Below are 15,052 nucleotides of genomic sequence, written 5' to 3'. Positions count from 1 at the left end.
AATCATTGAAGCAATCTGTGGTTTTTAGCCCTAGTAGAAACTGGGAAGTATTTCAGTTAAGTCACCTATGTTTTCAAGTTATTGGCAAGCGATGGAATTTTTAAAAAAAGGATTCTAATTAAATTCATATCTAATAATAAATATTTTCTATGTTTAAAGCTAATTTATATTCATACAAAATCCAAAACTTTCTGCAGTTTTGCCCATTGGGACACAAAATCGTATTGACTTTGTAGTCAGAATTAACGTAATCCCTTTAAAAATGGGTCCTTGTGTTCCCTCTAAATATTTATCTTTCCCTTCCTACAGGTGAAGAAGTAGTACCCGCTAAAAAGACGAAGACAATTGTTTCGACTGCTCAGATTTCAGAAACACGGCAAACTCAAATTGAAAAGGTTTTTTTTTTGTTTTTTTTAAAATATATACTGTCAGATTTTAAGCCTTTCAGATTGTTTCTTCATCAACAATTCCTCCTCACCATGGGCTTCGTTTTTCTCTTCTACAGAAGATTGAAGCCCACTTTGATGCCAGATCAATTGCAACAGTTGAGATGGTAATAGATGGTGCCACTGGGCAACAGCTGCCACATAAAACACCTCCCAGGATACCTCCTAAGCCAAAGTCAAGGTCTCCCACACCACCATCCATTGCTGCCAAAGCACAGTTGGCTCGACAGCAGTCCCCATCGCCGATAAGACACTCCCCGTCCCCGGTCAGACATGTGCGGGCACCGACCCCATCTCCCGTCAGGTAAAGCCTTTTAAAAGGGATCATTATGCATTTTTGAATTAGGTTTAATCCAATAAGATGAGAGATAAAAGGAAGAAATAAGAAATGTGGGGTGTGATAAAGGAGGTAAACCAAAAAGACACTGGTTATGATTTTCACAAATCCTCACTGTCCACTGGTAAATTGGAGAACTTTATAAACTCTAATTCTGAATTCTTATTTGTATACCATTTAGTATCTGCTTTAGGAGTCAAGAAAAAGCACAGCGAAATGAGAAGAGCACAGAATTTAGGGTTGGAAGCCCTGCATTCACTCAGCTTGATTACTTGTTAAAATGTGACTTAGAAAATAATTATAATAATAAAATAATCACTAATATATACTGACCACTTTCTCTATGTCAGACATTTGATTGGCACTCTGTGTATATTATCTCATTAAATATTCATAGCAACCTCTAAGAATTATCACCCCTAATTTTGTAGCTAGGTGACCAGAGCTAAAGAAGTTAAATAATTTGCTTAAGGTCTTAGTCGTGTCATTTGTAAATTATAGAGAAACACAGTAAGAATTATCTCAAAGTGTGTTGTGAGGGTTCAGTGAGATAATTAGTTGAAGGTATCTTGTAGATATAAAATAATTATACAAGTGTTCTTCTGCTCTAATAATAAGTAAAATCTTCTAAATATTTTGCATGTGCTTATGTTACTTTGTCTAGAATATAAAATGGATTTCTATTAGGTTTCTATGCTTAGTTAATATGGAGGTATATTAGAAAGTAAGAATGTATCATCAGGGCTCAGAAACTATTGGGTTGGCCAAAAAGTTTTCGTAACCTTTTACAGAAAAACCTGAACGAACTTTTTGGCCAATCCAATATATATAAGCAAGTATAAATTATCCATAGCAAATTTGAAACTTTGGGATTTAGCTTAACATGCTGAGGATTTTTACATGATAAACTGATAAAAGGGGAAGATGTGGAGTAAATAAAAAAGTGTTTCTTGACCAATTTAATTTTTTAAATGTAGAGAAAGTTCCCCTGCCACAAAAAATTTTAAAAGAAGAATAATAAGTGGATAGTTGATCTAAAAAATATTCAAACTTATTGTGAAGTTACTGTAATCAAAACAGTATGGTATTGGTAAATGAATAGAAAATACATGGGGAAAGCAGAACAGAGGGTCCAGAAGTAGAATTCAAGTATCCAGGAAATTCAATGTTTAATCAAAGTGACCTTTTAGTTCAGTGGGGAAAAGGATATTTTACTTGATAAAGAATGCTGGCCCAGTTAACTATCCATTTGGGAAAAACTGAATATAAACTTCTACCTACACCATTTACAGAATAAATCTCAGCTTGAGTAAAGAGCTAAATTTAAAAATAAATCACAAAAATAAAAGAGAAGAAAATTTGTGAAAACAACTGTAGGGAAGAGCTTTTAAAAATAGATTTACAGACTCAACAAGATAATAATAAAAATTTATGTATGGCAAAAGCAAGGTCCTTGCTACACCAGTGTATTTGTGAAAAAAATTTAAGGGTGCCTCTTCCTCGAGATATGTCATTGCCTCTGCCATAAAATATTAAAACAAACATACAATGGCTACAGTGTGAATTGTAGAAGCCTAGAAACAGTGCATAATCTACACAACTGTACATGTTGATGCTGGGTAAGACCCTATAAATAAGCAAATGCAAACCATGGATCTCGGGGGAAATGTTCGCAATACTTATGACAAAGGACTAATACACTAGATGTATCAAAAAGCTTCCACAAATTAATTATTAAAGAAAAAACAAGCAACACAAATGAAACAAAAATTGACAAAAGACAAGCATTTCACACCAGAGGCAATGTAATGTCCAACAAATATATGTAAAAATGCCAGATATTTTCCAGTCTTTATTATAGTGGCCACTTTAAAGATATTGGTAAACACTCATATGAAGCCTTGACCAAAAAGCTAGTTTTAAAAACGTGTCTGGCTATCAAAAAAAGTGTTCTATCTCAGGCTAACTCTAAGTTTGCATACCACGAAATCACAAGACAGGCCACATGTGATTTCTGGGGGAGATAACAACCTCACCGTATTTTTAATCCAAGCCTAAGAGTCATTTAGAATTACAGAGCTTCCCTGATTCTATGGAGTATTTTGACTGTCTTAGAAGTACTGGGAATTCATTAATAACAATCCCAATTATTTAGCCCCCCAAATTTGCTTTAAAATAAGAAATTTAAATATCAATTTGTGGAGAAAATAATGGTTATCCAGGATAGGCAATTTCCTAAAATGTCTCACAGTCTAATCTTGATTTTTGTTGTAGAGAAAGGCAAACATATTTCATTGAATAAGGTGCATTGTATCTAGCTGTAGCTGTGACCAGGTGATAATTTTTTTTTTTTATTGTAAGAGCAGAAATAAGCACTTTCCTATAATGATTCAAATTACATTGATTTTCACAGTTATGGGCTTACCTGCAACCTGCTGCTAATCACTCATGTCATGCTAATCATGTCTTTAACTCTATTTGAATTAGACCCACTTTACTAGGTACAGCAAAAACAAGACAGGTTGAAACTTGGAAATACATGTCACTTCGCTTTTCTTCAATTGGTGTAAACCCTACGTTATTCTAAACTGGTCTTTGTTATGGTTCTAAGGCAATCACTTTCAGAGTAGATACTTGTTCCCCTAGACCTACCTTTAGTTGATCACAACTCCATTTATAAAATGTAAACTGATTTTCACCAAAAAACCCTTCTTCAAGAAAATGATTGAACATTTCTTCATGAAACTGGTTAATATTGTAATGTACTATTAATTTACTCTGTAATTTAGAGCAGATATCAACTGTACCTTGAGCCTTAATTAGAATAATTGTTTCATTTATGATCAGTGTAAGTTAAGTACCCTATGTAGTGACAGAATACATTTATAAACATTTTCCTGCATGTAGTAGTTAAATGCAATGATAAGGCAATACTGCCACCTAGAGGGAAAAGTAGAATAAACCCTTTGGATCAAGAATTAAATTATGAAAAATTTCATCTTAAAATAATGCCTGGAATTATTACTATAGATTAGGAACTGTCAGTTTTGTCTGTAAATGCCTTGATTCAGTACCCAGATTCTTGAACTGATGCTATTTCAGTTTGGACACACATAAAAAACGATGAAAACTGTTTTGGAAGAAACCACTTTATCAATTTAATCAAGAACTATAGAATCCTTAGGTTTCAAATTATCCACTCTAAGGATATTTAAAAGAAGTCCAGAGTACAATACAATGAGGGCAAGGGTAAACAAAGACAGAATAAATTTAAAACAGCAGTTCACCATACTTTGACCAGAACAGCAGTTTGCAAAGTGCATTGCACAGCCTACACCCAAAAAAGTTCTGCAAAAAGAGTAATGAGAAAGCCTTGCAATTCACAGGGCATATGGGCATGATGAAGGCTGTGGGGAATCCTGCAGGAAAATTAAAAAAAGGTTTACCTTGTTTAGCCTTGAGTTGCACGAGCATTTTGATTACAGAAACCTTTCTTCCTTCAACACCTATTTGACATCCCCTCGCACCACCATCCCCAGAATTGGGAGTACAGAGAAATTTAGAGTTATGGTTACCATATTTGCTGTGTCCTTTCTTTGACTGTATTTTAAGGACACACCTTCTGCTGTCTTGACTTTTCTAAACACAAAAAGGTGGTGCAGGGCACAGAATTCTTTAGCTTAGGATTAAATCTGATTCTCTTACAGAATTACAGCAGCTGAGAATAAGGCCCACTGAGATTTAAAACAAATTACTTTCAAGTACATTACTTGCCTCTGTATAGGTTATTGAGCCACAGATTTTATTTTTATTTTTTAAATTTTATTTATTTATTTTTGGCTGCATTGGGTCTCCATTGCTGCGCGTGGACTTTCTCTAGTTGTGGTGGCTTCTCTAGTTGCGGAGCATGGGCTCTAAGTGCGCAGGCTTCAGCAGTTGCAGTGTGTGGGCTCAGTAGTGTGGCTCACAGGCTCTAGAGCGCAGGCTCAGTAGTTGTGGCGCACGGGCTTAGTTGCTCCTCGGCGTGTGGGATCTTCTTGGACCAGGGATCCAACCCATGTCCCCCGCATTGGCTGGCAGATTCTTAGCCACTGCACTACCAGGGAAGTCCCAAGCCATGGATTTTAAAACTCTGCCTTAAATTAAACACTTCTAGATTTTTCTTCCTTTATTCATATCTGATGACCAAGGGAGTAGTTCCTTGTCTTGGCATTCTCTGACCTCTGCCATTTGATTGTCAGGTCCGTGTCTCCAGCGGGGAGGATCTCCACGTCCCCCATCAGATCCGTTAAGTCTCCGTTACTCGTCCGGAAGGCTCAGATGCCCACCATGCCCCCAAGCCCCGAAGTGCCTCCCCCTTGGAAGCAAGAGGGCTACATGGCTTCATCTGAGTCTGAGATGAGAGTGACAAGTGCTACTCAGATCAGGACAGAGGAGAGATGGGAAGGGAGATACGGGATCCATGAGCAAGTGACCATCAGCGGAGCGGCAGGGGCTGCTGCCAGTGCTACCTTTGCGGCAGGGGCTGGTGCTGCTGGGGCTGCAGAGGTACTGTCAGAGCTTCCTTTCTCTTCCTTTCACGTCTGGTTTCTCCCAACATAATCCTGCCATGAAACGCAGTCTGTGTAGGTTGCAGGGAAAGTGCATACGAACATAAGAGTATAACCGAAACTGAAAACCCAATTTGGCTTATGCTCTGTAAAAGCGTTTTTTAGTTGGAACAAAGGCTCTAAATCTGTGAGCTTTTCATAAACGTAGGTTTTCACAGTACCTACCATATCTCTCTTGGCAATGATAAATGCTTACGCATGTGTCTACTGTACTCTAGGTGGCTTGGTTTCCACTGTTCTTTTGTATTTTCTTCCGGGCGTGTCATTTCACAAAGTAATGTGCTTGGTCACTGCCAATCCAGGTGAAACAAGAAACTGACAAAAGTGCAGCTGTTGCAACCGTTGTTGCTGCTGTTGATATGGCCAGAGTGAGAGAACCAGTTATCAGTGCTGTAGAGCAGACTGCTCAGAGGACAACCACGACTGCTGTGCACATCCAACCTGCTCAAGAACAGGTAGGCCTGGGGCCCCGCGCACTGAGCTGTGCATGCAATCAATGCTCACATCGCTTTGAGGGCAACACTAAGCCCACCATGGCCCAGACTCTTAGGCCTTTCGGAGCAGGAGGTGGTCTGAGACCCAAGGTGTTCAAGATACAAACATTCTAAGTATCTGGTCTAAGTCAGACAGCTAGACAGGTAAGAGTGAACTCTAAGAAAGTCAAGACAGGAGGTCAGACAAGGTATCCAAAGTATCAGGGAACTCCTGAGTTAAGACAGGCAAAGGTGGCCGAGAAAGTCAGCTGAACAAGACAGTACATGTGCGTTCAGAGCTGTAGTTCCAGACCGGTCCATCCAGAGCTCAGTCTCTCCAAGAGCCAGGCAGGAAAACCATTATTTCAGGGCTGCCATTACATTTCTCTAACCTTCCCCCAAAGACCTTTGCTTTTACTTTCCTCAAAACAAACGTGACGCTTGATTCATAGCTGAAAGGTGTTATAAATCCAAGATAATTTCCCATCTCATGTTTGAATAGATTTTCTGTTATCATTTAAAATCACTCTAGCTTTCCTCCTTGTCCTCTCCTGTGTGACATTTATGTCTTTATCCTGATTTATTTTTGTGATTTTTTATATGAGGTACATTACGGTATTTCTTTCCTTTCCCCTATGAAAATCAGATAAAAAAGGAGGCAGAGAAGACTGCTGTAACTAAGGTGGTAGTGGCCGCCGATAAAGCAAAAGAACAAGAATTGAAAGCAAGAACCAGAGAAGTAACTACCACAGAACAAGAGCAGGTGCACGTAACTCATGAACAGGTGAAAATGGTTTTTGATATGAAATTATTATGTGATTACCAGCGTCAACACAGATAATAATGTTTACCACGAAGGGTGTTGTTTCATGAGCAACACGGTTGTTTCACACTAATAAAATCCCCTGTATCTCTGTATCCCTGGGTACTGGATACCAAAGTCCCTTAGAGTCACCAGACGCTTCCCTTGTGTAGACAAAAGGGACCTCTGGGAACACACAGCAGAAGTAGAAACAGGGCTCTCATCTACACTGGCCTGGAGATGCACTGGCTAAATATGTGACTACGAGGGACAGAGAAGTAGATGCTGAGGTGGGAACTGTGAAGAGTGGAAAAGAACACACAGTGCTTTGAAAATAGCTGAACACACAGTGCTTTGAAAATAGCTTAGCAACTGCTTCCTGACTCCTTAAGAGAACATTTGAACATGGATTTGAAATGAGATGGAGAGCATGGCCTTCTCGGGTGAAATAACCAGAAAAAGTGAAAAAGACAGCCCCATGCTTGGAGGCATTCAGGAGCAAATTAGATGAGGCCAACCGATAGGGCTATTGGCCACCCAAGCCGACTGTCAGTTGGGCGGTTTGGGAAAATAACTCTCAAGCCTCTTTTAACCCTGAGATCCTGAATTTCAGTGATGACGCCTGAGAATGGCAAAGAGGCAAATGGAGAAAACTGCCCCCCCAGCACCCACTTTTCCCCCACATATACCTTAGGTGTCCAGATCCAAACACAGTATCTTCAGGGAGTTAAGGATTTGGAAAACATTTTGCCTGGGATGTGTACAAAACTTTTCTCCCTTTAATGTCTCAATTTTAGAAAAGTAAGTCTTGATATTCCAAACCATCAAAATATTTAGGAAATTTTTCGAAGCAAAATTATTGTATAAATGTGGATTATGAATCATCTATACTTGATTTTTTATATATAAAATTAAAGGGTCAGAGAGTATTACTTCTAAGGTCTTCCATTCTAATATCCTGTGCTCTAAGATTTCCTTTAGATGACAGTGACACAAAATAATATTGCCATATATCCATTTATAAAAATTGGAAGTCCTTTTTTTTTTTTTTTTTTTTTGCATGCGGTACGCAGGCCTCGCACTGTTGTGGCCTCTCCCATTGCGGAGTGCAGGCCCAGCAGCCATGGCCCACAGGCCCAGCCGCTCTGTGGCATGTGGGATCCTCCCAGACCGGGGCACGAACCCGCGTCCCCTGCATCGGCAGGCAGACCCTCAACCACTGCATTGGAAGTCCTTTTAAAGAAGACTACACTCTCCAATTCAAAGCAGTGTTGAATCCAATTTTTTTTCTCTAAGCAACATAACTTATGGTTTAGGCAAATAAAGAGCATGGTCATATTAATGAAAATGAGATCATTTATTTTATTTAGTGATATCTCTAGAAAAAGGACTTTTCTTCTTTTACTTCCTATTTTTTTATATTTAGTAAACATTATGTCACTTCCATTAGAGATCGGGAGACAATAAGGTTTTGTTTTTATCATTGATTTCAGATAAGAAAAGAAACTGAAAAGGCATTTGTACCAAAAGTAGTAATTTCCGCAGCTAAAGCCAAAGAACAAGAAACTAGAATAACCGGAGAAATTACTACAAAACAAGAACAAAAACAAATAACACAAGAAATGGTAAGTCAAATTTTGTAAATACCTTGTAATTTGTTGACAAATATCATATTCCAGCCAGCTACATGTACCCTCTAACCAAAACCTCTAAGTGGAGGAGTCTTTTGTGTATATTTTCTTTCTGTTGTTTCTCTATATCTAGTATTGAAACTCTTTCATGATGGAAATTCTGCTCTCATTACACAATTTTCCACTCAACTGATCAGTTTCAAGGAAATTGTCTATCTACTAGAATAGTTTGGGGCACATCAGTGACATTTCTAGAGCATAATTAGGTGGAAGATAGATATCACTCCAGCCCAGTTACCCACTGGTACAACCAGTTTTTTCATGCATAGCCTAAGCCCTTGGTCACTTAAATTGTAACACACAAACTTGACATAGTTGGAAGACACATGCATGCGTATGCCCCTACACACACACACACACCAGCCACAAACACTCCAACTAAATATCAAGGGAAAGTGAGGAATTGCTGGACATCAGAGAAGACCAGTACTTCTTCAAGAAAGTGCCCTAATTCCTGGTTGATCAACAGTGACCCAGAAGTGTTTGCTGCTTTTGTGCTGTAGAGCCAAGTTGGAAAAACCCCAATATCACCAAAATCTACTTCTCTCCCATGTATGAAATCAAGCCTTATTGGGTCTAGCAAGAGGCAACTTTTGAATTCTTTCATGTTCAAGTAGATTTCAGTGACACTGTGGTTGTTCCAACTTGGCCAGCCTCTCTTAATCTCAAGCTCTTTGTTGATCCCAGAGCTACTTTTTTAAAAAAGATCCAGCTTAGAACACTATATACTTAAAAGGCTGGCCCGAGGTCTTTGGATGAAATTCCCTCTCCTTACAGTGAGTGAGAGACTTTGAATGCACAGGAACCCAAGTTGGCGTAATGAAGGGCATAGAAATCCCTGTTGCCATTGCAATGCTGGTGACTGGCGAGTTCAGTCTAACTGTAGTTGTCTAGCCATTTGCTAGCGGGTGCTCATTAAGTTCCCTAATGTGTCAACATATCTTAAAGATGAGACCTTTTCAGTTTCTAGGACAATTTACTCAGGGGCAGGTGGGCAGAAAAGAAACCCACTCCTGGGTTTTAAACACAAGTGTAGGCCCTTAAAATGGAACTGTGATAACACCGAACATTCTGTATTCTCTCGAATGTTGGAAGGATATCTTGCCATTTCTCCTGTGCCTTTTGAAACTCAAACCTTCATTTTACTCTGAAAATCAGATAATACAGAAAGCTGAGACAGCTACTGCATCCATGGTGGTAGTTGCCACTGCCAAGCCCACAGACTTAGAAACAATTCTGGGAGCTCAAGAAGAAATTGTCACACAAGATCAAATGCATGTAACTCATGAAAAGGTGAAAACTTCCTGCTGGTGTGAAATTCACTCTTGTTTCATTCCATTTGCAAGCCACCTACATTTTCATCCTGGGTCTTAATCATCACCTTTTCACCTCCTTCTCTTCTTATGACTCATACAGAAAACTTCAGAATCTCTCAGGAACCTTTTGCTGTCTATCTAGCTTTCACTGCCACTTTTCATTCCTAACTTTTCGGACTTTCTTTGGATTCTTACTAGTATGATATTATAATTCACCTTAATATTTAACATGTTTCTATTGAAGACTCCAGTGTACAAGTCAATTGATAAAATGCAAAATTATGTATTTTTTATGACTCTATTGGTATAGAGTCATAAAAAATTATGAGAAGAATAAGGTGAGAAAGAGAAATGCATCCTTTTATTGCTCATCACATTTTTTTCTTTTAGACTGAACTAATTTTGATATTGTTACCAATGAGACAGTATGGATGATCAAAGCAACTCAGATGATAAAATGTCCTTGCATAGGAAGAAATATTCTTCCTGTCTCAGCTTTGACTTAATTTCTTTTATTAGAGGCTATATGAAATTTAATGACCATTTTCTCATCTTTTTTATTGTATGACCAGATAATGAAAGAAACTAGGAAAACAGTGGTACCTAAAGTCATAGTTGCCATGCCCAAAGTCAAAGAACAAGATTTAGTATCAAGAACTAGAGAAGGCATCACTACCAAAAAAGAACAAGTTCAAATAACTCAGGAAAAGGTGAATACAGATATTCGAGATGGGAAAAGTTTCATCTTTAAACTAATTTCCAGTAAACCATTAACTACAATGTGATATGAATTATTGATCTGTATTTTCCTTTTTGAATCCCCAACTAAAAACCACATGGTGAATGTATGACTTCTTACCATTACTTTTATTTGCACATTTGATTTTCATTCGTCTGTAACATTTGTAATTCATTTTGTTCACCATTATCCTTTGCACGAAGATTGACATTTTTAGCCTGACTTCTAAAAAGCAATATAAGGAATCATCTGGAGATTTTTTTTTGTAGTTAACGTTTCTAAGGTTTGTGGTTCCCAGTCAGTGTGTACAAACACTGCCCAGTGCAAGTTAACTTCTTTTGTGTAGTTAACCCTGAATAACCTTGTCTTGCATCCCCACTAAGGGGGGGAGGGAAGTGTCATACCATATGCATCTGAAGCCCTGTACAATTTAAACCTGGATTTTACTATAATAATCAGATGAGAAAGGAAGCTGAGAAAACTGCCTTGTCTACAATAGCAGTTGCAACTGCTAAAGCCAAAGAACAAGAAACAATACTGAGAACTAGAGAAGAAATGGCTGCTAGACAAGAACAAATCCAAGTTACTCATGGAAAGGTGACTATTGCTATTCCAAGTGTGAAATCCCCTATTATAATACATTAACACTAAATCTCATGTGAAATCCCCTATTATAATGCATTCCAAATCTCAGAATTTCTTATGAGACACTATTAACCTGATTTATTTTTAGATGTACAATTGGAAACTAAAAAACTGAATTATTTATTATTGTTAATATTACTACATATTCCTTTCCTCACTTATCTCTTCACTATTATTTTCCATTTTTTATTATTAACAGATAGAGATTCTCCAGAAGTTGATGATTGAGATTGCATGCAGGCTAATTTTAAGATACTCCATGGACATTAAAAAAAAAGTGTTCAAGTAAATAATGACTCTTACTGTCAAAAAGATGTACATTTTGAAGTACAGTATTAAGTATAAATAAATCCATTATATTACAGTGTAGAGTATGGACTTATTTCAGGAAAAAACCCATAATTTTCATCATGTGAAACTCTACCTTTTTTTCTCCCTGTAAATATCAGATGAGAAAAGAAGCTGAGAAAATTATGGTGCCTGCTGTAGTAGCTCCCACTAAAGCTGAACAAGATGCAATATTAAAATCTAGAGAAGAAATTATCCAACCAGAGTAAATACACATCAATCATAAAAATGTTATTTGTAGCATGTATTTGTGGCTATGAAATTTCCATGAATTTACCTTCTTCCCAGGACTCTATACCCCGGGTGAACTATTTACGTAATTTTATTCTTTATTGCTAATATAGTAACTGGAAATTAGCACTAGTTTTTCAATTTCTTTAGCGTCATAACTGAGTCCTGTCTGTATTTCCCTCAATGCTGTTTTCTATCTCTACATCTTTGGGGTTTTTTTTCTAAGACACAATTTAAGATCAGCTTTTTTAACATTTACCTAAGTCTAATATTGAATGGCGTATCAGCCTTCTAGAAGTCTCATTGACGACAGAAATTCCAATATGTAACATACTTCATGAGTGATTATATTTACATTTTTGTTCTGAATCGCATAAATTTGACTGTCTTATTTTTGTTGTTAAAAATTAGCTTTAAAAAATTAGCTAAGGGGCCTCCCTGGTGGCGCAGTGGTTGAGAGTCCGCCTGCCGATGCAGGGGATACGGGTTCGTGCCCCGGTCTGGGAGGATCCCATGTGCCGCGGAGCGGCTGGGCCCGTGAGCCATGGCCGCTGGGCCTGCGCGTCCGGAGCCTGTGCTCCGCGACGGGAGAGGCCACAACAGTGAGAGGCCCGCATACCGCAAAAAGAAAAAAAAAAAAAAATTAGCTAAGAATGGAAGTTCAGGAAATGTCTAGACCCAAAGAAATAGTTACCACTACAAAATCTGCGAACCAGCCACACTGCCAAGAACTAGAGAAGGATTTGCCATTAAGCAAGAACAAATACATCTTTTTCATGAGGAGGTGAAAACTGATGCTGTGGATGTGACAAGCCTTGTTTCATCCCATTTCATCATCAGCTCTCCTGACTTTTCATCCATAATGAGTCGCTGTGCTCCTGCTGCTCCATTTAATTGCTTAACTGATCAACAGAACATTAGAGACCATTAGATTCAGTCCAGTTCTTCCAGTGCAACAGTCAGCACTTCTAGTTGTGGAAAGTCAGATTAAGTAACACTTTTCTTTGTGTCTTCTAAATTAATTCTCAGCTTTAAACTGGTATGAGTTAGGGTCTCCAATTCTAGTCCAATTCTTCTTCCTGATTATCTAGGTTCCAAAAATATGAGGGATATTAGAGTCAGTCCACTAAGAAATAAGAGCAGCTATCAGCATAGATTACTCATTTGTGGCTGTCCATCAATGAGTATATGGGTCCACCAGCATGTGTATATAGAGCTGACATATGTTAACTAAGGAAAAAACATATAGATGCTTCCCCAACTTAAAATATCTTACTATAGTTAAGATTCTTTTTTGCATAAGTTTTAAATTAAGAATAACATTCATATATGTCAGTTAGCAAAGGACAATTTCTTTGAGCTTAAGTTTTCTCATTATTAAAATAAGTAAAATGAAAACTCAAACTATTTCATAGACTGGTTGAAAGATTCAAATGAGATATAATGTAAATGTAATCATTCTATAAGCAAAGTAATTTATATGTGTGTGTGTGTATATAGTTGAAGATGTTAACATTTTAAAACATCTATAAAATTAAAGTCAACTAATGGCCTATATGGTTTAAAAAAAGAAACAACCAGAAGAATGAACTTAACCCACCTAATCCTCACGTATATTTTACATTCTTCTAAGATGCAACCTAAAGTGAAAATGGTATCTGCAATTCTTCAAGGCAGATTAGATTGTTTGTGGCTTCCTAGATGGAGAACTGGATGAAGCCTATAATCACTAAAGGCCCAATTTCGTCTCAGAAACACCTCATTTATATCTTACATGGTTCAGAGAATAATTTTAACGGATATAGAGGTAGCACACTTGAAAAACACTTCAGATGCAATCTAGATTCTATTCACAGCAGCAGAAAAGAAAACTGAACATTAATAAAATATTCCAGCATTCTTTTAAAGAGCACTGATGGACATGGTGATGTGATTTTTGCGATATGCTGTTTCCAGGTACTGCAGAGAATAATAACATATGAGCCATATCAACAGGCTTGCTTTCTTTAAAAGAGAAACTCCTTTGCGAAATGTGTTTCCATTTATGATAATCAGATTCATGGAAATGAGAAAACAACATTTCTTTTTCCTTCTTCACTGTAACTTACAATAGTAATGACAGTAAAGTGAACTTTGCTGTGAAAGATTGTTCTCTTGAATCCAAATATGATAACACTTTCATTTTCATCACAGTATCTTCATTCATGTGTTTTAAGAAAGATACTTTCTAATAGATTAAAAATTTTTTATACCTAGGGAATCATAAGTAAATTAATATGTTCCCTGTGTGTTCACAAGTTTTCATGTTATCTCAGATTTGCATGTGACTGTACAATTCTGTAGCAACTGATTTTTCTGGATGGGAGTGTGACAGTATTGAGTGCGTTTTTATCATCACCTTCATTGCACCGACACTGGACTAAATGATCAGCAATAAAAATAATCAACGAAGAAAACCAGCCCCGAAGTCCTGATTTCACAAGTTCTAATTGACTGTCTGCCATGGACAAAGTACTAGACAAACTCAAAACCTCCTTTCTGTTTTACATATACATTGCGTTGTCCTATGTTGTGTTTATGTGATTTAATGTCTAATCTATTTAAGCAAGGATTCAGAGTGTATCTAACTAGATGTCCACACATTATAATAATCAGTGAAATATTAAATTCCTAAATGCATTTCTAAGTCATATTTCTGGAGACATTAACATAGCTGTGTAACGTAGGTGCCGTCGGCCCATCGTGCCTTTAGACATGACTGACATTACTGAGTATTAATTCTGGAAACCTTGTCTGCAGGTGGGCGTTGGGGAAAAGGCAGAAGCTGTAGCAACAGTGGTTGCTGCAGTAGACCAGGCCCGAGTTCGAGAGCCCAGAGAACCCGGGCATGTTGAAGAAATGTATGCTCAGAAGACCACTCTGGAGTATGAGCACAAGGAACACGTTTCTGCCCCAAAGGTAGCTGAGCATCCGCCACGTCCAGCCTCTGAACCCCACATTGTCCCTAAAGCAGTCAAGCCTGGAGTGATCCACGCTCCTTCTGAGACTCATATCACAACTACAGATCAAATGGGAATGCACATATCATCACAGGTGAGTCTGGACCCACTGACTGTTCCTGGTAAAGCAAGCTTAACTGCTGTGGTCACCTGGTGAACACGGGTATCACTGAGTTCCATTTCCATGCAGATCAAGAAAACTACAGATCTAACAAGTGAAAGATTAGTCCATGTGGATAAACGCCCCCGCACAGCAAGCCCTCACTTTACCGTTTCAAAAATTTCTGTTCCTAAGCCAGAACATGGATATGAGGTAAGAAGTTAATGAGCTTGACAAAGAAATGTTAGGCTCAAAGGAAGAAAGTATCTAATGTGTGACGTAGGGTATCTTTGGCAAAAGCCAACGTGGGCCTCT

The 15,052-nt window shown here is 37.9% G+C and overlaps 1 protein-coding gene across 1 annotated transcript in view; it reads left to right on the top strand.

Moving 5' to 3' along the window:
• LOC309809376 (titin) overlaps positions 1-15,052 on the top strand; it is a 299,194-nt gene that overhangs the window by 21,423 nt on the left and 262,719 nt on the right. Inside the window, exons 6-13 of the mRNA XM_082630429.1 lie at positions 310-395; positions 506-750; positions 5,025-5,331; positions 5,696-5,848; positions 6,513-6,650; positions 8,162-8,293; positions 14,438-14,731; positions 14,828-14,950. Coding sequence (XP_082486555.1) covers positions 310-395; positions 506-750; positions 5,025-5,331; positions 5,696-5,848; positions 6,513-6,650; positions 8,162-8,293; positions 14,438-14,731; positions 14,828-14,950 — 1,478 coding nt within the window. The remainder of the gene's footprint in view (positions 1-309; positions 396-505; positions 751-5,024; positions 5,332-5,695; positions 5,849-6,512; positions 6,651-8,161; positions 8,294-14,437; positions 14,732-14,827; positions 14,951-15,052) is intronic.

Source organism: Mesoplodon mirus (assembly GCF_964341445.2).
Source record: "Mesoplodon mirus genome assembly, chromosome: 8".
NCBI classification, from domain to species: domain Eukaryota; kingdom Metazoa; phylum Chordata; class Mammalia; order Artiodactyla; family Ziphiidae; genus Mesoplodon; species Mesoplodon mirus.
Note: the sequence above shows the minus strand (reverse complement) of the source record. Positions and strands in the feature narration are given on the sequence as shown.